The sequence below is a fragment of the Lissotriton helveticus genome, chromosome 2_1 (assembly GCF_964261635.1).
Source record: "Lissotriton helveticus chromosome 2_1, aLisHel1.1, whole genome shotgun sequence".
Lineage (NCBI taxonomy): Eukaryota > Metazoa > Chordata > Amphibia > Caudata > Salamandridae > Lissotriton > Lissotriton helveticus.
The window spans coordinates 520,003,304-520,026,543 of NC_136059.1; the positions used below are offsets into that span (position 1 = coordinate 520,003,304).

General features: G+C 44.8%; 1 protein-coding gene across 6 annotated transcripts in view; it reads left to right on the forward strand.

The window, feature by feature from the left end:
- The window catches only part of ERBIN (erbb2 interacting protein), a 912,789-nt gene that overhangs the window by 495,247 nt on the left and 394,302 nt on the right, over positions 1 to 23,240 (forward strand). For all 6 annotated transcript variants that reach the window (XM_078675167.1, XM_078675172.1, XM_078675168.1 and 3 more), the window contains 2 exons: positions 6,978 to 7,056; positions 15,193 to 15,282. In XM_078675167.1, the coding sequence (XP_078531293.1) occupies positions 6,978 to 7,056; positions 15,193 to 15,282 (169 nt within the window). The remainder of the gene's footprint in view (positions 1 to 6,977; positions 7,057 to 15,192; positions 15,283 to 23,240) is intronic.

The following is a 23,240-nucleotide window of genomic DNA, read 5'->3' on the forward strand; positions in this document are numbered from 1 at the left end:
TCTTAGAGGTGAATATCGGGATGGACGAGGTGCTTGCTGCCATTGCCCGACTTCATCCGGGTAAGACGCCTGGGGCAGATGGGTTCACTGCAGATTTCTACAAACATTTCAGCACCCAGCTAGCCCCCTTATAAAACTCTTTTGGGGAGACAGGTGTACGGATTGCATTAGGGAGGCGCTAATCACCGTTAGCCCCAAACTCTGGACAGAATTAACAAGATGCCCTTCCTACCACCAAGTCTTGGCCCTAGATTTCTCACCTGGGTGCAATGTAGTCACACAAACAAGGTGAACAACTACACATCGCCGACATTCCCCAAAGTTAAAGGCCCTGGACAGGGAAGTCCACTTTCTCCGCTTCTTTTTGCGCTCTATATGGAGCCATCAGCTGGGAGAATCCAAAGGGAAACATGCATCTCAGGCATCACTGTTGGCCACCAATAACCCCAAATCACCTTCTTTGAAGATGACGTGATACTAGCAATTATGCAACCACTCATGTCCCTGCCAACTCTGTTACAAAAGCTTGAGGTCTTTGGACAATCTCTGGCTTTAAGGTCAATATCCCAAAGTCACATGCCCTCAATCTTACAGTGCCACATCATGACCGCCTCACACTGGAACAGTGCTTCCTTCCCTGTATCCTAGGCAAAACACTGTATCCCTTATTTAGGCCTGAAGGCGTGCCCCTCGCTGTGGAAGACAGTAGAACGCAACCTTACAGACCTTTTAGACACTGCACATGCTGACCTACAACAGTGTACCAGAGATGGGTCTTTACTGGCTGGGTAGACTTGCGTAACTCCTCATCAGAAAGGAAGGACTGGGCACCTCCCATCTCACCCACTACTACATATCTGCCCAACTGTGCTACATAGTGGAACGAAACAGGCGCTTTATGGACCGAGCCATAGCTGGACTTCACATTTGGAAGATCCCCTGCCTCTTTAAATGACACAGGGCCCTATTGAGTCAGTCTATATTTCCCCGGTAATGAGGGCTGCGGTCGCTGCCTGAGACAAAGTTCAAATCTCGAAGGGGGTCTCCTCTCATGCCCATCATGAATGAATGAATGTAGTAGCACTTATTGAGCGCATAGCTACCCCGAGGCATTCCAGCGCTTTGGCATCATTGGCAACATAGCACAACCCCCCCCACCACCCCCCCCCCCCACCTGCACTGAGTGGTAAGGCCTTCCAAACCTGGTAGGAGTCCAACTGCAAAAGAAATTGTAACATTTTTGACCACACAGGCCTCCTGGACTTTTCTCGCCTACACAACTTCCACAAACTCCCAGAGGAGGAACACTGGCGCTACACAATACGCCATTGGGTCACACAACTCCATATTCGTCACATGGCCAGCAGATGGCTAATGAAGTTTGAAAAATGGCTCATTACCAAAGCTGATAATAAACATCTCCTCTCCCAAATATACTACTTTCTGAGTAGACTTGATACCACTCAAAAATGCCCAGCACAGAAGAGATGGCAGGCAGAACTAGAGGGATCCTTTATGACTAAAGACTGGGTAACCATCCTGCAAAGAACCAGGATCGCCTCCGCTAGCGCAGCAGGCAAAGAGACACTGATAAAGGTGACCCACTCTTGGTACTGCACCCCGAGCGACTAGCAAAATTAAAACTGGGAGGCACGTAGCTGACCCACCTCTGCCTTTTGCCTCCTATTTTTCTGACCCTGTTTTTGTTGGCTGTGGAATTCTGGGCACTTTACTACTGCTGATCAGTGCTAAAGTGCATATGCTCTCTATATAAATTGTGGTTATTGATGATTGGCATATTTGATTTACTGGTAAGTCCCTAGTAAATTGTACGCTGTGTGCCATGGCCTGTAAATCAAATGCCACTAGTGGGCTTGCAGTACTGGTTGTGCCACCCTCATGAGTAGCCCTGTAAATGTGTCTCAGATCTACCACTGTAGTGTCTCCGCGCACAGTTGTGAACTGCCATGTTACCCAGGCAAGTGCACCCACTTGCCAGGCCCAAACCTTCCCTATCCTTACATGTAAGGCACCTCATGATAGCCCCAAGATACCCCAATGGGCAGGGTGCAGTGTATGTGAAAGGTAGGACGTGTACTGGTGTGTGTGACATGGCCTGATGATAGGGAAATACTGTGTAATTTGTTTTTCATTGTTGAAAGGCTATCTGTCCCGATTATCATTGGGGTTGTACTGTCACATTTTTACCAGTGTAATTTACAATAGGGATAAGATAGGAAAATGGAGTTTGGACTCTCTAAACTCAGAATTTATTAACACACCTTTTGGTAAAGGAGTTTTTCAAATCCTGTGTTTGAAAATGTCGCTTTTAGAGAGTGGGCATTTTCTTACTTTACCTTTCTGTGTGCCTCTGGCTGTTTGTGTGTTCAGCGGCTGGTGTGTGAGTGACAGGAGCTGAGATGTGCATTTACTCTAAACAGTTGCTGGGGGAGTTTGAGATGTGCCCTGCATTGCCTGAATGACTCATTTCAGGGCTGAATAGAGCTGGTCTGCATTTAGAGTGGTTGGAGGAGTTTTGATGGCACCTGAATAGGCTGTGTCTCCTTTTGCACAATGCTGTGTCCACCCCCTGTGGTCATGCTGCACATGCTGCACCAGGGAGGACAGGACTGGTTTGGACTGGGTTCAGAGACCTTTATCACAAAGAGAACAATTACATTTCGGGTTATAAGTATTACACCTAAAACCTCAGGACATTAGATTACTTCAAGGAACAAGAGGACCCTGCCAAAAAGTAGAGCGGAAGGACTGCGTGAGGAGCGCTTCATTTTCTTAGTGAGGGGTGGGTCCTGCAGTTGCTGCTTCTGGATGTGGGGGAGGAAAAGGACTGACTCTTTTTGCCCTGTTGTGGTATCCTGCTTGTGAAGAATCTCCAAGGGTTTGTGTGTGCTGGCGTCCTGTTGAAAGTTTCAGCGATTCAAAAGATTTAATGGAAAAATTGTGTGAAGAGTGCTGCCCCTGATGTGTAGGGTGGGACGACCTGCAGTTGCTGTTCCTGGCCAGAGCAGGCAAAGGATTGGACTGTTCTTCACCCTTTTTGAGGAAAAGGTGTACTGAGCGCTTCATTGTTGCTCCTTTGGAGCATGTGGTGAGCTTCTTGTCACAAGTTCAGCGCATGGTGAGTGTTGGGTTATTCACTACTTAAAATGTTAAGCAAAGCGCATGTTGAGCTCTGGTAATTGCAATACAGCGCAGTGCGAGCGTTATTTTCCAGTCCTGGTGCTGGCTCACCTGAGTGTTTGCATGCCTGCACTTTCCCTATGTGGCCGTGGCCGGAGAAAATCAATGTGTGATAAGCTCTGGCGGGGAGGCTCTGCATGGGAGGGTCAAGGACGGAGCAGATCCCTCTGTTTAGCACTGCCTCTGCCCCGCAATTACCCAGAACAAGAGAAGCAGCTGCTTGTTGCAGCCCAGCAGAATGCCGCGATGAGCCCAAAAGCAGCGAGGATGCTCTCCAGACGACCAGGAAGCAGCCAGAAACCCGGCAGAGGTTCTTGGCCGCAGGGTCGAGCCTGGGCGTGGCCAGCTCGGACTGTGTTACGGAGAGCAAGAGGAGGTCCTCCGCTGCTACCCTGCTGTGGGTCGGGTCGGCGAGTACTGCTGCTCCTACCATCCACGGCCACAGCAACAAGGAAGAGAGGGGAGCCGACGAGAGGAAGGAATCCTTGCAGTTCCCATGCACCGCAGCAGACGGAGACTCCAGGTGCTTTTGGGGTCTTTTGGTGAACGGGCTGGTGGGTGGGTTCCCACTCCCGCTGGGCTGCGTTTGCATAGCTGTGGCATTCCTTATAAGGGCTCAACGGAGGCGTCCCGAGGGAAGTTGGCCACAGGCGGGTATGTCCCGCAAATCCAGTAGGTTCCGCCTCACCGGAGCGCCGGGCTCCAAGGTCTCGCAGGGAGTCAGTTGACACACTTTGGGCTCTCACTTTTACAGCACAGCATTTCGCTCCTACGGGGGTCCAGGTATCCCATCATGGAAAGGGTGTTAAGAGTGCAGAGAAGCTTCCTCCAACAGGTTCATGGCGCTACCTGGTAGTTCATGGACCGGCTCAGAAGCAGTAATGAGTGGTGATTCAGGAGATTTATGAAAGTCACGTGCAGTTCTATGCCCTAATGTGAGACCCTGATGTAATGCAACATAACTGTGATGTTATGCATGATGTTTCTCCAATGTTTTAAGGACATGTGCAACCGGAAAGTAGTGTCTTTAGTGTACTAATTGTTTTTATGACGATTGTCTTATGGCAAAGGGATTCATGATCTACTCATTATTTTGACGATTGCCTAGTTGGCAAAGTGATGATTGATGTAATTTATGATCTATGTGACGTCATGACAAGTGCCTAGTGGCACAGTGATTTATGTAATTGTGGGCGAATATGTTTTTATGTGTAATACAAAGGATATTTTTATATAACCTTGTGTAGAGTCTCTTTTATGGTGTGCCTAGTGTGTCACTGTTATGTATGTGTGTGTGTTGCACAAACGCTTTACACATTGCCTCTGGGATAAGCCTGACTCATCTTCCAAGCTGCAAAGGGGGTGAGCAGGGGTTATCTTTGGTGTGTTACTCCCTTACCCTGACTAGAGTGGTGGGTTCTGCCTGGCTTAGGCATACACCCTAGCCAACCAGAAACCCCATTTCTGACAATGGGCAGATGTGGACAGCCCTTCCTCTTACACCATTCCATAGTCCACTCAGTAGAATACACTTGGCCTGTCCTCACTCTAGGTGTGGGGCTTGAATGTTGTAGATTTATCCTGTTCAACTTTATTGGCCCCTTTTGTATCTTGATCAGCACTGCATCCAAGTAGGGCAATACCAGGAAATTATAATCCTAAATTTAACGTTAAGACTTTTAAAATGTTGCTTTGTAATACCCTCCTCATCCCTATGTATTCCAGAGCGAAAGAAGCGATGGGAGTTTAATTCATATTGGATTAGATGAGGCTACTAGTTTTAATCATGTTTTATCTAACCATGCCTCTTGCTGTGCACATTTACCCTTGGGTCTCTTAGTGCTGAAATAATAATGGTTTATTGTTGGCCAACTCAGTGGCACTCATTTTATCGACCTTGGAAGGAAGAAGGTCTTAATGGATCTGCTGAGATTCTAATCTGTGGCCATGAAGTCAAACATTGATTCCTGTAGTGGGATCATAAGTCCACTGAGCGACTCGCCATACATATTTTCAGGGAATATACGTCTGAATCGGGAGGTATATTGCTTTTTCACTTGTTATTGAGTGACCAAATGCATGGACCTATGCATGCCAGCAAGGAAATAAGAGTGAGTAGGGCACTTACCATTAGCTCAAGGGCTAAAGAAAGCAGGAGGTAAAGCGGTTACTTTTATAAGCGCTGGCAATCCGGGATGCTGAGGATGGTGGAGAATTCAACAGATTCTGGTTGTTGCGACAAGCCGAGATTGAGGATAGTAACGATTTTTAGGAGCCTTGAATAGGACTTCTGTGGATAGCTGCTTAAGGAGATGCTAAGCTATTCTTGATAAAGTGCAGTTGTACCTTTTCTTGTTGCTGGGTGTGAGACAACAGTTCCGCTATACCTTTGTGTACAGAAAGCACCCTTTAAAAGACAGATTTCTGTTTAAGCAACTAGATTTTGGTAGTATGTCTGAAATCAGCAGGAGGAGTAATAAACATAATAGCTCAATGAATGACATTCTGTAGTTGGGGGGCCATAATGGGAAAGCTTCGGCCTTTGGGCTGGGGTTTCCTAAATTTACTGTTGATGTGGCTGAGACTAGTTTTGATGAAGCCTGCCCTTGATAAAAGCCAGGAATTGATCTCAATTAGTGGAATCGCAACCGTGAATACTTCAAAGAGATCTCTGTTCTCGATAAGCAGTGAAGTCTTCTCAAGAGAGGTTAGCATGGCTGAACTGAGAAGAGCCTGTCCCCATGCTAGAAGACAACATCTGGAAGACTTGCGTCGGACGTACAAGGTATTTGAATAATTAGGAGGGAGGCATTAGTAGCTTTTCTGTTGAACTTTTGCAAGCCTTACTGGCAACGGGCATAGGCTTTCCAAGACCACGCAGATGGAGGGAGAAGATTGAAGTCCCTACCGATACCTAGCAGTCCTTCCTAAACTATGATTCCCAGATTTTGAGTTTTAGCTTCCGGTTTAGGGCATGAGCCCTTTTTCAGGCCAATGTTTTTAGATCCGTGGGGAATGATGTTGGCCTTGTTGTGGGTCAGTTTAAGCGAACTGTCGCCCTTCCACTCCACAGCCCGCCCTAAACAGTCCTTAAACGAGACATCTGATGACAGATGTATTGTAGGCTGTGTTTCACTGACGTGCGTACAAAGGTATTAGTCACAGCAGCAGATGAGATTGGTGAGAGACCGCAACATTGAACTGGTTTAGTGAAAAGGCTAAAGAAAAAGGAGCCCAGAATGTCCAGCCTCTTTCAGTTAGATTATAGAAGAAATAGATGAACCATTCCAGTACAAAGTCAAAGAACCCAGAAGCCCTAAGGCACCTAGACAGGATAATATAGTTGACTGTGCGAAAAGAAGTCAATAGATCAGACGTGGTAAGGGCACTAAAACTGCAGATGCCAGCCCTACCAATGAACCTGTTTTGAGCGGTAGGAGTTATAATGGGGAAGTTACTCCAACGCTCTAGTTCCATGATGAGAGCAGAGGGATGTGGTTAGTATCGCAGTGGTCAGCTTTTGTTGAGGGGCATGGTTCAGGCACACACAGAATGTGGCAAGCACAGATCTGAAAGCAAGGAGCATGTGTTCGGTTTCACTACATGTTGCTTCAACGCAACTATGCAGTACAGTCCACGTGATTATGTCCTTTTTATGAGGATTACAGACAAATTTGTAGTAAAGAACATACTATACAACTAAGTAATTTTTCCTTTCATATGACTAACAAAGTTTTGAACTAATGAATATGCTTCTTTTCTTTAATATCTTGCAGGGATTCAGGAGTTCCCAGAAAATATCAAAAACTGTAAAGTTTTGACCATTGTTGAAGCCAGTGTAAATCCAATTTCAAAGTAAGTTTTGTTTCTTATCCTATCTGTAACATTTGACTAATTGATTTATCTCTTGAACTTCCACTTTTGTGTCAGTGTTTGAAGTACAGTGGTTTCGCTTCCTAAATGTAGCATTTCCCTATCTTTTATCAAAACAAATGTCTTTATTGTTTTCCCACCGGATTTCGTATCCACGGTCACCTCCCAGATTGCCTCTGGTGTTTGGTTGGTTGGTTGGTTATTAAGTAGTTTTAGAACACGCTGTGTCACCCTTCAATCCCTCGGAGTGCTTTATGTGAAGTTCATCTGCTCAGGCAATAGTGGCTGCACAAAGGAGCGCCTGACTTCCTACCTCCTCAGCAGCCACCCATATCTGTGAAAGATATCACATGCTCTAAATCATGGTCACCAGTCTACTTATCAGATGCAGTGCATGCAGGGTCATAACTTACAGCCTCTAAGTCAGGCCCAGAACACGGATGCAGTGATTAGAGGACAGGACCTGCTGGCTGGACAGGGGTAGGAGTGCAAACTGCTGAGACACTGGTAAAGCAGAGTGAAGGAGAAAGACAAGACTGAGACACATGTTCTAACTATCCAACGCACCCCGTCTGTCCATGCTCCCGGAAGTGCCCTGTGTTTCTATGGTTCCCCTGAAACTCCTATTTAAGGAGGGGATGATTTACTACTCTAACAGTCCTCTGATAATTGGGTAAAGTCAAGGCACAAGTCCTATAAAAAGAAGTGGGGGGACTGACCAAGTCAGACTTCTTCCATTTTTGTAATTGATTTATTAGGTCTCGCCTGTCGATGCGCATGCGCATCGAGCAAGCGAGACTATAGGGGCTCATCCAGACTTTATCTAACTTGCAAGGAATCGTGGCGATTCCTTGCAGTGCCCGTGACTTTTAAGCTCAATGCGCATGTGCATTGAGCTTAAAAGCGCGTGCACATGCACCCAGCCGCCTACTCTCTCTCTCAGCCTTCCCACAACTCCGCCCCCTCACTACTTGATTGCACGGCCGCTAGGCCGTGCCTCCCCTACTCTCCTCCCCCCTCCTCCTCTCCTCCCATGCCTGCCTGCCTCAACTCTCCGCCTCCCGCCCCCTCCCCCTGCACGGCCGCTAGGCCGTGCCTCCCCTACTCTCCTCCCCCCTCCTCCTCTCCTCCCATGCCTGCCTGCCTCAACTCTCCGCCTCCCGCCCCCTCCCCCTAGTTTACAACGGATGCATGCAAACATGTTTTTTCAGATTGCAACGTTATTTTAATATTATATTATAATCTCTATATGTCATACTTACATGGGCAGGTAAATCCCCAGGAAGTACAGTGCCCGGTGGGTTAGTGTCCCTGAACGAAATGCCAACCGTACGGATATATAAACCGACTTCCTGGGTCGCAGGGCCGGACCCGGAGAGCGAAAATGTGTGTGGCTATGAGCCTGAGGACGCTGCTGGAATGAAACTTACTTCTCTGAGCATCGGGTTAAACTCCGAGGTCACGCGCCTCGGGCTGTCTCTGCCCCGACGAGCTGGGACACGTGTGCTTCAGACCCTGAATGCCCCGGACACGCTACGGGAGTCTCCCCTCCTCCCACCCTCCCAAGAAGCAGGTCCCTAAATTGTTCAGACCCCGAGACCTCCTGGGCATGTCTCACGGGGTCTCTCCCTCAACAAACAAGAAACGCGTGTTGTTCAGACCCTGAGAGCCGCAAACACGCAGCTAAGTGCCCCCTCCCCCAGCAAGCTGTTTCACTGAGGGTTCAGACCCTGAGCCAACCCCCCCCCCCCCCCTCCAGCCCCCCCCAAAAGTAACACCTTTGCTTGATTTCGGGTCCTCCGCAGAGAGGGGCCGGTGCTTACCTCGCCCTGTGCCCGGCTCAGGCTCCTGGGGTCGGCACTCGCTCCCTGCCTGGGACTCTCCGCCGGGCTCGACTGGCACAGCTCGGACAGGGCTGCAGCCTCGGTGGCGTGCCCCCTCCCGCCCCTGCACAGCCCCCGGGCTCCGCTGTGACACTGAGCGCACTGCTCACCTGACTGACGGACAGCCCCCGCCTCCACTGACTGACTGACACAGCTCCGGGACACAGCTTTCAGCAGCGCCTCGTCCTCTTCAGAGGCACAGCTCTTCTTTCAGCAGCACCTCGTCCTCTTCACAGCCACAGCTCTCAGCAGCGCCTCGTCCTCTTCAGAGGCACAGCTCCCCGCCTCCACTAACTGCCTGCCACAGCTCTCAGCAGCGCCTCGTCCTCTTCACAGCAACAGCTCTCAGCAGCGCCTCGTCCTCTTCACAGCCACAGCTCTCAGCAGCGCCTCGTCCTCTTCAGAGACACAGCCCCCGCCTCCACTGACTGACTGACACAGCTCCGGGACACAGCTCTCAGCAGCGCCTCGTCCTCTTCACAGCAACAGCTCTCAGCAGCGCCTCGTCCTCTTCACAGCCACAGCTCCCAGCAGCTCCTCGTCCTCTTCAGAGGCACAGCTCCTCGTCCTCTTCAGAGGCACAGCTCCTCTTTCAGCAGCACCTCACTCTCTTCACAGCCACAGCTCCAATTTCAGCAGAACCTTGGTCTCTTCACAGCTCCAATTTCAGGAGAACCTTGTTCTCTTCACAGCCACAGCTCCAATTTCAGCATCATCTCATCCTCTTACCAGCCATCGTCTCAACTTTCAGCGGCACCCCATTCGCTTGCTAACCCACTGCTCGACTTCAGAAGCATTTGCCGTCGCCCCGACCCCACAGCTGCAGTTTCAGCACCACCTAGCCACAGCTCTAAATTTGGTAGCACCTCATCGACCCCCAGGCTACAGCTCCAGATTTAGCAGCACCTCGCCCTCATCAGGAGTCACAGCTCCAGTTCAGCACCGACCCACAGCTCTCCAATTTTAGCAGCAGCTCCCCCAAACCACAGCTCCAGTTTCAGCAGCACCTCGCCACCCTACTGAGCCACAGCAACTGGATAGCAGCACTCCCCTCCCCCGAGCCACACCTCCAGCCTCAGCAGCACATCACCCTTCTCCCAACATCGTCTCAACCTGGTCCGGATCCGGGTCAAGAGCACCCCACCGTGACCCTCAGCAGCACCTCACCCTGACCCTCAGCAGCACCTCACCCTGACCCTCAGCTCCAGTTTCAGCAGCTAGAAACTCGATCTTCTCCGGTTCCACAGCTCCACTACCAGCAGCGCCTAACCCTATTCCCAGTCCACAGCTCCACTCCCAGCAGCACCCGCCCTATTCCCAGTTCACAGCTCCACTACCAGCAGCGCTCCCTTCTTTTCCCAGTCCACAGTTCCACTCCCAGCAGCACCCGCCCTATTCCCAGTTCACAGCTCCACTTCCAGCAGCGCTCCCTTCTCTTCCCAGCCCACAGCTCCACTCCCAGCAGTCCCAGCAGCCCCACCCTCCTCCCAGTCCACAGCTCTACTCCCAGCAGCCCCGCCTCTTCCAAGTCCACAGCTCTACTCCCAGCAGCCCCGCCCCACCTCCACTTTGTTGTCTAGTTGGCAGACTCAGCTGAGAGGCCAACAACTGAATGGGTGCATGCAATAGGTCTCGGAGCATTTGAGTTAGAGCTTTTAGATTTGTTTATGGCTTTTTTTCTTTGTAATTCTTTAGCATTGCCTACAGGAAACAAAAATGCTAAAGATAAAAAAAAAAAACCATAAACAATTCTAAAAGCACAAACTCTAATGCTGCGAGACCTATTGCATTTCCAATGCTTGTTGTTTAAGATATTGGTTACGGACCATTCTTTTATTCCCGTATTGCACCCAGGTCGGATTGACTTTTGTGTTACCCCGTTATTTGAAACGACAAGTCAGACACTAAGCTAGTGACATCATGACGCATGCCATGACGTCAGGACGTAACGCTTTAAAATAAATAAAATAATGCTATTTAAATTATTTGTGTAAATACTGGGACAGACCACCCCATCTGACAGTCTTACAGTGTTTGCATTTATATACAGGGACAGAACAAAGGCAAAAGCATGCATCTCATAAGTACCTGTGAAGAGATAGCTAGCTTTGTTTCCCGTCCGGTGCTTTTACATTTAAGTGTGAGGTTCTAGGCCGCCTACAGTCAGGATATTCAACAAAAGGAGGGCGGATGGCCTTTTAACTTCGGCCTGTCTGGAGGTGGAAAAGAAGCCCCCTCTCTGCCTGCACGCTGCTGCTGGAATGGAAAAGCTGACAACGTGCAGGCGCTGCTGAACCCTTCCCGGTGTCTTACACTGGGACAAGTTCAACATATTTCTGTGGGACCCAACTTCCTGGCAGAGGGGACGGCGACCACCCAGTGAAAATAGTGGGTGGGCACCGTGTACCTGCGTGTACCCCCGATTCGTGCCCTGGGTAAAGTTCTCGTTAGTGACTATTGTCGTACATTTGGAAAATGGGGTGATTAAAATACAGACGTCAGTGCGAATGCCCGAACTCCATTGGCACGCGCACCGCAGCCTATGACGCATTGGCAGACGGTGGAACTTTCTGCCAGAAGCCGCTTCTCTTCAGATTCGTGCGCAAGCTTGCCGGCGCAATGGCCCATGAAAGATGCGAGCCTCTGCAAAGAGGTTTGGCTTTAATATAATAGCACATACAAACAAAAACATACACAAATGTCCTCATTCGTTGCACACAAACACTTGACTTATTGACGTCACCATTCCTTATTTTCTTTGTCATCTCTTTTTTTTATTTTAAACGTGCCCAATGTGTCGTACAAGGATAGAGATATATTTCACTCTAGGCTGAAACGCTACTCGCTTGTCACAGTTGGCTATAATTTATACTAAGAAAACATGTTTGATTGGCATTTTTGTTTAGAAAACGTATTGCACAGTGAGGTCATGTGTCTGATATTGTGGTTTATTTTTGATTGATTTCATTCTGCCTGGTAAGCTCACTTTGGACTTGAGCACTCATTGTGTGGTTGGAACAGATGACAAGCAGCAGACCTTTGGGGAGAGACTTCCTGGAACCTGAAACCATGTTTATTTTTAACATGAAGTCGGGAAAGCCAGAGTTATAAGACTAGATAGATTTATTTGCTAGGTGGGTGTTTGCATGATGTACATTGTGTTCTATTTCTCTAGACCAGCAAAACAACCAGATAGACTTTTAAGTACATTAACTGTATGTACCTCACAGGCCATAATCCTATATAAGCAGTTGTGTAACATTTACATTTCTTGAAGAGAAATGTGTAGTCTTGGCACAACTTTGTACATTTCTTTAGGCCTAAAAACAGTGTCCCATTTTGGGCTCAGTTTCCCCGAATTATCCTCCCTGTCTATTGTGCGTGCCTGGAAGCACCAGGCTGCTGGCTGGCCGGCCTGCCGGCAAAGGGTTAAAACAGAGAAAGGTAATATAAAACCTGTGTTGACTGCTTTGAAGAACTTCGCCTAGAATTCTGCAGACCAGCAGGTATTTTGTAGTTCTTACATAACCACTTCTAGACCCCCCCCCCCTTTGCCACAGACAGCCACTGAAACCTGCAAAGTTTTCAGATGTGATTACTTTCGAGCTGCTTAATTGTGACTATGTTGGAACTTCATAATCCGACACACTCACATTTTTGAATAGTTAAGCCGTGATTCTACAATTGCTTCATCAAAGGCTGGAATCAGTTGTGTTGCCAGAGATGATGTGGTGTTTCATGATGGTAAATACCGTTCCCGGGTTGGCCATCTGGGCACACGGCAGTTTCCTCCAGGATTCGGAGGCATCATGGGTTGATTGCAAAGCCCTGCAGTGCTGCCTACAGGGGTTATTGACAACAAAATCAGAAAGACAGCAAGTCCTGCTCATCCCTTGAGGCACCTGTTTTGTATGTGCAGCCTCAAATTATTGAAGTTTGCCTGGTGCTGAGTCTATGTCAAATCTGAAAATCTGTGCCAAATCAGAAGAAAAGAGCCATGTTGGGTTGGCGCTATGTTTCTGTCCCAATGCTAGCATTATTAATAGGTAAACCAATCCTGTGGCAAAAAAGACAAACCTCATGTGACAAGGAAGAGCCCTATACAGTAATGGATCGTCTGTAAGCTGTGTGACTGGTTAATACAGCTGAGATAGCGCTGAAGCCAGCTCAGTTCAAGTAAATGTTTTTAAGAAATTGGACATTTGGTTTAGTCTTCTTTCTATTAAGTTGTGCTTCTAGTTTTATTACGAAGTATTTCCTTTTAGTGGTATTCTATATTACACAATATGACGAATCAGAGTTGGACTTCCAGTGATATCAAGCTGGAGCCATCCTTTTTTATGCAAGAGCCAAAAAGCATAGTTCATTAGTCATTTTATTTGTGTAGTTGTGCATGTTCTTGACACTAACCTGTAAAGCACGTCTATTCTCAGACATCTTGTAAATCGACAATTTCATGCCACTGATGTTATTGCTTCTGCTATACTATTTACTATTTCCATTTTCTGCAGTTGAACACGCTGCTTCAGATAGACGCAGGTTCTCCAGTGACACAGAGCCATTGCCAGCTGTGAATCCAGTGCTCTGTATTGGGCACACGCTTTTTCTGATCTGCACATACATGATTTGCTTGGCATAGAAAAATTGCTTTTTAGGCACTGTTTGAAAAAATATTTAGTAAATCCATTGTTTCCCTTCATTATATCTAAATGTTTGTGGGTGGCAGGAGGGGGAACTCACAGAATGTCACTTTAGGCAGTCAACCTTGTTTGCTGTAGTGTGGAGCTGGAATAAGAGTTTTTGCCAGGGTCTCATGCCAGCCATAACAAATATGTACATTGTCACGCTAGAGTGAAAGCCAAATGAGAGAATGCAGAATCTGCTGTGACCCTCGATCAAGTAGTAAGACCTCAATTTAGCGTCTTGTGTCTGGACATCCAAGTGGGTGTCATCTAGCGCTAATCTTTTTTTTCTAATATACTAGTCGGGTGCTGAGGCTTTCCTACAGTATTTAGTGCATTATTTTTTGGGGAGTAACACAGTGAGAAATAACATTTTACTAATTGATATGTGTAAATGAACAGACTGGCCCAATGGACATGTGTTGACCTGACTTACTATCAATTGATCAAGAGAAGTCCTTGGGCAAACTTATTTTTGAATAAACACGTTCTTTACTACAATAAATGCAAGAATGCAATAGGACTTTTTCAGTTATTAATGTAACCTACACATTCAGTCCGCATCAGATATGTTCAGCGAGAGAAGCATACAAAAGAAGCATCCCGATTTAGGATCCGCCAGGTAGAGAGTTCAGCTAGCAACAATCTCCTTGGCTTTCTCCTTTGTGACTTTCCGGGGTTGCAAAAGCTTTTACAGAATGGTTGTGGCTCCTACTGATCTAGGCGAAAGTTCCCATTTCCGCCTTTGAGGGGCTGGCATTCCCGAAGAGGCACCAAATCGGCAGGGTACTCAGAACCCTGGCAGTTGGACACAAAATCACTGCCTGGTAAAAGTCACTGCCCATGCCAGAAGGACCTGATTTTCTAAGGGGACCTCACCTGGTCAAGTTTCTGCTGTGAAGTGAAGATATGTACTTTTGGAAGTCAAAACATCAGAACAGCCTAAAGAGATGGTTCCTCAAGCTTGCTGAGAAGTGCTGCCTGTGACTCAGGAGTATCTATGGGCATGGAATTGAGCCCACCCATTTCATGGGCATTTCCCCGTGGTCCTTGTAGCAGTTATTTCTGCGAAATATATAGTGTCACGACAGCATTTACGAAGTTTGCAGATACTTTAAAGAAATAATCACTTTGAAATGCTGCAGTCTTACAATTTGTTGCCAGAGTATGATCACTACACCAACATTGGTGCTGCAAACCCAAGGCCATTGATACAAAATTGCAAACTTAATAATGTTATCTTTACACTTCAAATGTTCTTGCTGTCTGAGAAATGGGATGAGGATGCATTCAATTCAATCCGTTTTTTTCCTTCTATCCTCTCTGCTTTTGAAACTTTCTAACATTGTGATGCCTTCAGTAAAGTATAGTACATGGTAGAGCTCCTAAATGTACTTTTTCTTCTAACTTTCAAAGTAATATTCCCTTCACCATGCTTGAAATATTTTATTAAGATTCTAAATTAAAGGTTTTCGGTGTATATGTCAGTCCCATTTAATGCAATGTACATGTAATGAAAAGACTTACTGTAAACTGTTTTTTCCATAATCTAGGCTTCCAGATGGATTCTCTCAACTTTTAAATTTAACCCAGTTGTACCTGAATGATGCATTTCTTGAATTCTTGCCAGCAAACTTTGGCAGGTAAGTTGATATTCAAATAATATTTTAAATATGGACCTCTTGATCTTTGTATTGGTTAAATGGAAATAAACATGTAAGAAATACAGTTCCATATTCCACGTTGCTCAGCAAAATACATTTTTTACTTCAACGTTTCTTAAGTGTTGATTCTTGGACTTTAGAGGCACTTAAAAGATTGCATAAGGCTGCAGCAAGTTTGCAGTCTGTGGTTTGCAAGCTGTAGGAGAATTGATAGAACATAGTGTATGTCCAATTGCTGTGTTAATTATCTAATTCAAGAGCTTCGGTATCTGGTCCGTCTTTCAGTAAAATTATTTCCAATTGAGTAATAGCTATACCAGGCGTTTCCAACGAGTAGCTCTCCAGCTACCTCTAAGTATCTCTCATGTGTGCCGCCCAGACTACTGAATCAGAAGATTTCGCTTGAATATATATATGGATATAGATATATAGGTAATGTGTATGTATATCTCAGAATTGAGAGTGCATTTGAGATGAGAATGTAATTTTTTTTAAAGCCTCATACGCTGATGGTGGAGAAAAATGGATGCATTTCAAAAATATATTTAAATCTTATATTTGAGTCATAAATCATATGATGGTTGGTCGACTTACTACTAATCTTATTGTCTTGGTCCCATGGGTATTGCAGTTATGACTGTTATGAATTGTCCATGTATTGTATTGCAGCATTTATATAACCCTTAATAATTCTATGTGGGGCACTGAAGCGCTTGGCTACTTTGGGAAGTATGCTACACCATGTGTGGTTGGAAGGATATTGTTTCCATGTTGTGTGTGATGACCACCAATGTGAGGTTATCATGTTAAGGGACGCATTGCGTAGCAGTGTGTTGGATGATGAAGTGTAAGCGACAGATGCACAGTATTATGGTTTTCAGTATGCTGTTGGCTTTGAATAGCTCTGCAGGTCCCTTTGTGGTATTACACATGGTATAATCTGCATGGCTTGTTACTGCATTGGGTTGTCCAATCTGAGATTTTGTAATAGTTGTGGTCCTTAGGTGGTATGGTTGGAGGGAGATAGAAGTGAAAATATCTGTAGGTTGGGCATATTAATCATCCCATATATGAGTGTCTAAGTGAGATGTAAAGAAGCAGTCAGATTGTATAGATATTTGGGGCCCGCAGTGAATGGACTATATTAAAGTCCTCCAGAATTGTCCTCTAATTGTCCTCTAATGTATAACAGATCTCTTCAGTTATTCCATGCCTATTCAGTTGGTAGTTTTTTTAACTGTAAGGTCCTGGTGATGGACAAACCCTCATAGCAGATATGCACATGTGAATTTAATAAGTATAAGATAAAACCGTTTACTGGCCTCTACGTATTTTGGTGTTAGTTCTATTGTGGAAGTACATAATAAATAATGACTTGGCAAACCACAGGTCAGCCCTTTTTGGTACCTTCATAATGAAAGCAGTTTGCTTGTGGAGATGTTTGCTGTTTGTTGGTTGTAAGCTGAGTATTGCGCTTGAGGCTATTACTGTTTTTTGGGCTCTGTTGCCTGGATGCAAGTGGAACTGTTGAAAAACATCCAAGTTTCCAACTGTCTTTGGAAGTGTATATGCTTCTGGATGCTTTTAATGCCAGCTGGTAGTGAGTTCCAGAGCTTGGCAGCTTATACTGAGTTAGCAGTTACGGTAAGGTGGGATGATAAGTTGTTCAAGCCTGGAGCGCAGTGTTCTGTTTGGTTTATATTTCTTGAATTTAACTTTTAGGTATAGCAGTTTTTTCATTGGGAGTCTCTGTGGACAATGCAGAGTGCATTGAGCATTTCCCTTCTAGCTATAGGTAACCAGTGGAGCAACTACAGGAGTTTTGCGGAAACTTTTTTGATTATTTGTTTTTTGCATATAGTTAATGCGGTGGGTGCACCAGGGCATAGTCTGTTGGCATTGATAAGCTTGGAGTTATGAGCGTGAGGTTGGATTGCAGTTTATTTTGGGATTCATGGTATGGGAAAATGAGAAAGGCATTTCAAATTGACAAAGCTTTTTCTACATTACTGCTGGCAACCCTGCCTAATGTACTTAGGGGATCACTGCTAGTAATGTTGCATGTGATGGCCACTAATGTAGACTTGTCTGGTATGGTCACTGATACAACACTGTTAAAATTAGTAGCTCAGGATGATTTTCGTTGATCAAAAGTGGCTCTCATTACAGAAAAGACTGGCGAACCCTGAACTATACGAATCCTTCATTTTTCAGCAACTATCCAAATAGATTTTGAATTTGTATTCAGTGTTGGATTTAACTTGTAAAATATCTCAATTGACATTGTTACCTATGTAAAAATCTGTAAGTGATGCTTTGTTTCTGACTATGTTTGACATCTCAACTTTCCTATGCTAAGCCATTACAGTATGTTTAAGAATATTATTGTTTAAAAGTGACATTGCATCATACATTATGACCAGCTGTTCATCATTCAAGGCTCCAGAAGTTTGTTTTAATTTGGACGGGGACATAATTCGGTGTATGTTTTTGGATGTGATATGCCGGGCACAGTTTCTTTTAAGGATTATATTTTCACCTACCGTATGTCACTAGGAATTTTGGTGGTATTATAAAGGTACTCTTCCCATAGGTTTCGGACTAATATTTGGTCAAGAAGGCATGAGTGACTTTTAATTTTCAGATTGCCTGCAGTTTGAATATTTTATACCAAATATGTGATGGAAATCAATACCTTGCTAACTCGTTCCCATCGGATAATTGAGAAAGTTAGCATTATTTACCTTATTGTGAAGAGACGTGATAACACCTCTGCACCCTCGTTATTTTTAAGATTGTAGTGTGCTTGTACAGAGATTGTGAGTTCTGAATAAACCTCTTGGAAATCAGTTTGGGAGAGTCTTGGGTTGGAAGGGTAACCAAAGTCCTACCTTTTCATCATGAGTAGTAATATAGCAGATATGTTTCAAAACCTCTGGAATCACTCACCTACATTAGAGTAATTGGGCTCATAGTTAGTGACGTTACACACCGGCTATGGTCTGGTTCGATTTCCTCAGCTCTGACTTTAGATGGGCATGGTGATTGTTTTGTCCTTAGTATTAGAGAAATTCATAACAAACATACTCTCTCCTTTCTCACTTTGATTTAGTAGTACTGTAGGAATATTATCTCCATCTAAATGAGGTCTTCATGTGGAAGTATCGCTTGTTCTATGCACCTTACACCAAGCATTAAGTATATCAACACACTTTAGCAAGACCCATCTTTGCCTATATAGAAATCAAGAGAAAGCAAAAAACCGAGATAGGCACAACTTTGGTCTCACATTACAATAATTGCATGCACTTGTTACTAAGATGAAAGGAAAATTGGAAAGCAGACACAAAATGTCTGAGAAGTCGCTTGTAAATGTCTCCTGGGCAAGGGAAGTGTATTTAACTGTTTAGGAAATGTTTCCTATTTCCCAGACAGTGTCCCACCCATGGAAGGTAAGCACTCTGACAAGGAAACAGTAGCACAACCTGGCCTGGTCCATAATTATTTTTAAAAAGCACAATAAATTACATAACTTGATCAATAAAGAGGAGACCTTTGTAGGTGGAAACACTCAAACAGAAAATGTTGGTATTCATTTTGGAAATGTCAGTACTAAAGGGAAATTGCATAACAACAGTAGAAGGAGAATGTTGACATCCAACCCTATGAGTTGGCTTTGTCGTACCTCCCTGTCCAAGCTGTAAGGGAGAACGCATAGAGAACCATACCATGTTGGTGGTTTGTCTACTCAAATTGTTTGATGGTGAGGAAAGATATGGGAAATCTAAAATGCACGTTTCACCTTTTGATTCTTAGTGGGAGTAGCCTGTAGGAAATATTTCCACTCACCAACACTTTCAGATGGTAATGGCTGGAGAAATGTACACATCTATTTATTTGCCTAAAGTATGCGTGCTTTAAAATCTACATCTGGAGAGCATTATTTTCCAATATGGGACAGAACACAGAAACTGCTACGACAACCTGTTTAACACAGGTTGATATAAAGAGGCCAGTACTGCACGTTTCTCACTCTGGTTTCACACAATGTACATAAGCAGTTTGCAACAGCAACTGGCATCACTCCTATCAGTCCTGTCTTTGGTAGAGTCACTTGGCGCCTCTACTCAGAGTGCAGCTATTTGACTAAGAGCTTTCCGAAGGAACGTTTGTGTATCTAGAGAAGACGTCCACCATCAATCCTCCCTCAGATGAGCTTCAACTTTATTTTTAAGACGAGGAGTTCTGAATTATGTACAAGTGGTCAGAAAACATTCAAAGCACTGAGCACAGCTTATTCTAGCAGGCAAATGAAGCACATTACTGAAAGGCCACACTATTTAAAGGACATCTTCATTGCTGAGCAACTTATCTGCTGGTATGTGCTGTAATGGTGAAATAACAGATTTGTACCACCAATTTTCTTTGGTACCTGATGACTGGCTCCAGAGATTGAGGTCCAGAGGAGGAGAAGAATACCTTCCTCAGCTTCTCAGATGTCGTTGACGTATCAAGATGCGTCCCTTTCTCCATCTGGTCAAGGAAATGCTGTACAGTTGTCAAACTCAAAGATTGATCTACATGCACCACCCTTCCTGGGTATGTTTTGTCATGACCAAGACTTTGTCTCCCCCAGTGATGCCTAATGGTTGTATCAGAATTTTGCACCAACCTTCTCATGTTATCATGGACCTGCTGAATCAAAACAAGGTCTGTTTGACTCTTCTTCTCCCTTGTGATCAAATTCCGCTCCTTCTACTTCCATGGGGTAGATGAGGGGAAGAAGCCTACCAGGTTGATGAAGAAATATCTGCAGCCTAAGTTCAAGTGTGAAAGGGAGCCAGTGTTTTCCAGATCCCAAGCAACAAGCGCTATCCTTCAGTTATCCTTTGAACAGAAGGTAACAGAATGTGGCACCTGCTTGCAGCACCACTCTTGCCTGCCAGCTACACCAGTCCAAGTGTGCTTTTACTTACGTCTCTGACCCATGTGCCTGGATTCGGGCACAACAAATCTACCACTCCCTTACATAATCTTAGCGATTGAAGACCATTCTGTTGGTCAACTTGTCGTTCTGCTGGCTCTTCTTTTTCACCCATGGTTCCACTCTTTCAGGAATGTAGACATTGAAGACCGTGCCTTGAATCAACTCTGCAATCTACTTGGCTCCCCTTTAGTATCAGTGACCTCTCCTGGACTTCATCAGTTTAGGGATTGCCATTGATTGTTGCTCTCTCATGGAAGGCTGACTCTACAAGAGATGTCAGATTAGTTTTAACATGTAGCACCATCAAAAGTATGAGTCTGGCAAAAATGCTTGAAATACAATGCAAGAGATAACAGCTTTGTTGCTTGAGAATGAGAACATTTATGCGTTGATACCTGCCTCAAGTCCTACATCAAAATGTTTTATGTAGATGAAGCCCTAAATCTTCAAGCAGGCTTGAGATCTGTGTAAGAAATCTCATTGTAGCCTTGCAGTCTCCATGTCGTTTGACAACAAGTACAGTGTCTCTAGGGATAACACAATTCTCCTTGGCAAATAATAGTGGTGATGGCAGACTCTGAAAGGCAAGCTTTTGATAACTTCCACAGAGACTAGGAGTCTGAATCTCTCAAGTGCTATGGAAAGATAGTATATTAATATGGCGGTGTCTTACCAGAGACAAGCTAATACATATTCAGTTTTGGCTTGCTATGGTCTGTCACTCTACCCTGATTTCCCTCCCTGATGTCAGCACTTTGACCAATGGGTGTCGCAGAAACCTGCTGATGTCCGACAGACACGTACTGAAAAAATTACCAGTTCACCATGAACTTTACACTAGCCACCTGCTGATGAGTGGCAATATCTTCAGACATAATATAGAAAGCACAATTATTGATTTGCCCTTCAAATGAAAGAACTTAATTTATCCCTTTAACAGAGGAGGTGCTATAGCAATACAAGACAGAGAATGGCCATAGTAAAATCACGAAGTTGCATCCAGTCAGTACTGGCCAAACCACAAAACACCTTCTATCCACTTTTCTAGTTTAAGGCTTTTGCCTTCATTCATCCCTGGGTGCTATGCAGTACTCTCTCTCCCTCAAAGTTTAAGAGGAGACATAATGGTACAATGATCAAGGTCCATTCCTTCACTCACATCTGAGGACTTGCAGTGACTTTTCAGTGGCACCCTAGCCTCGTCCTTCCATCCACTACCTACATTAGACCGAAAACACCACACATTTATTTGTTGTAATGGTTCTCAACAGCTATGTTAGACACATCTCCAAGTTTCCATTAACGCCTTCTCTGCCTCAGATGATTAACAAAAAGCTATGGCAAAAAGTGGGGATTTGATGTAGCCGTTCTCCAAGGCCGTAAAGGCTGTTAAACCTTCCAAAATGGGAAAGGGCTAATACACCCACTATTTTCCTGCACTGAATTTACTTCAACTAAAACAGTTGTTCGCACCAGAGGAGTTTAAGTTTCAAGTTTATTTTATTTATGTCACGGAACTCCGAAGAGATCCACATAAAACTTTAGCCAAAATACATATTTTCAAAGAAACATGGATAGACTAAACATATGTGCAATTGGTTCCGTGGAGAACATTAAAGCCAACACAGTATAAAATCAAAATGCTAAAAATACAATTACATTTATCCAGGATTAAAAAGTACATCAGAAATGTTTTAAACTCCTGTCACAAAGCATTTCGTTTGGATGTAGATAGTATAGACCACTGCAAGCAAAAAGGCCTCTGGCCTTTTCAGCAACAAGATGGAAGTGCAAGGCGTACAAAAGGAACAGGATTCAGAACTTGGAAACCATTTCAACATAGGCTTCATTCAAGCAGAATACCATTAATACAGCTTTAAACAACATGTAAAAAAGGTTATACACTCAGTAAAGTACTGATCATTGCCCAGATGTTAGCAGTTCAGACAAACAACTTGTTGCACTCTGTAAACCAGCAGTACATACTTTTAGCAGGCTGAGAAATAATTTGTCAGGTTTACTGTTGTGGACAAGCACTACTACTTAAACATGTTGCCCTTTGCACTCAGTGCATCCCCATAAATATTTGATAAAATACTAACTACAGTTAGAGCCTTTCTGTGACTGCAAAAGTTCGACTTTTGCCCCCATTTAGATGACCGTCTTGTAAGGTTGGGCACTTGAGTTCTCAGTGAACTGCTCAAACCTCTCTGGCGCTATACAGATGAGTTCAGTTAATTGAGTTCTTTCTGCACAATGATGTTAGAAAGTTCTAGTTCCCAAGAATGTGACTTTCATCAATGAGATTTTGGATCAGTTTCTGGATTGTTTCTTATGATATCCTAATGGTTCCAGCGGTGCTGTGTCCCTACTTAAAACAGCGCACAATTCCTGGCACTTTATGTGACAGAACATAGGCATCAGCTACTGGACAGACCGTACAAGCCCATCCTTGTCTACTTATCGCCTTCTAACCCTACGATGATGAGCCCAGTGCCTCAACCTCTCGGTTGAGTCTCGTTTCTGCCTGCAGCCATAGCTAGTCAATGTCATAAGAAGCTCCTCTGTTTGAGAATTGGGATAGATTGTGGTTACCTGCTGCTCTCTGTCCTGATGGACACATCCGGTTTGTCCCAACACATGCACTTGTACTGGAATTAACGCAGTTGCTCTGCTTCTATGGTCACTCCACCCTATGTTTAGTGCCAATGGAATGATGGTGAACACAGACATCCCTATAGCCCTTTCCTACATCAGGAAACTAAGAGGAACTTATTATCTGTAACGTGGCTGCCTGGCAGCATGTTGGTGGTAACAGGCCTTTTCCGTAGCCTAATTTCTCATAGTTCTGCTCTTCGCATAGGTTCTGCATCTCACAGCCTGAGAAGGCATCTCATATCTCATCACACAACACTACAGGGAGAACACTACAGGGAGCTGCATGTATGAG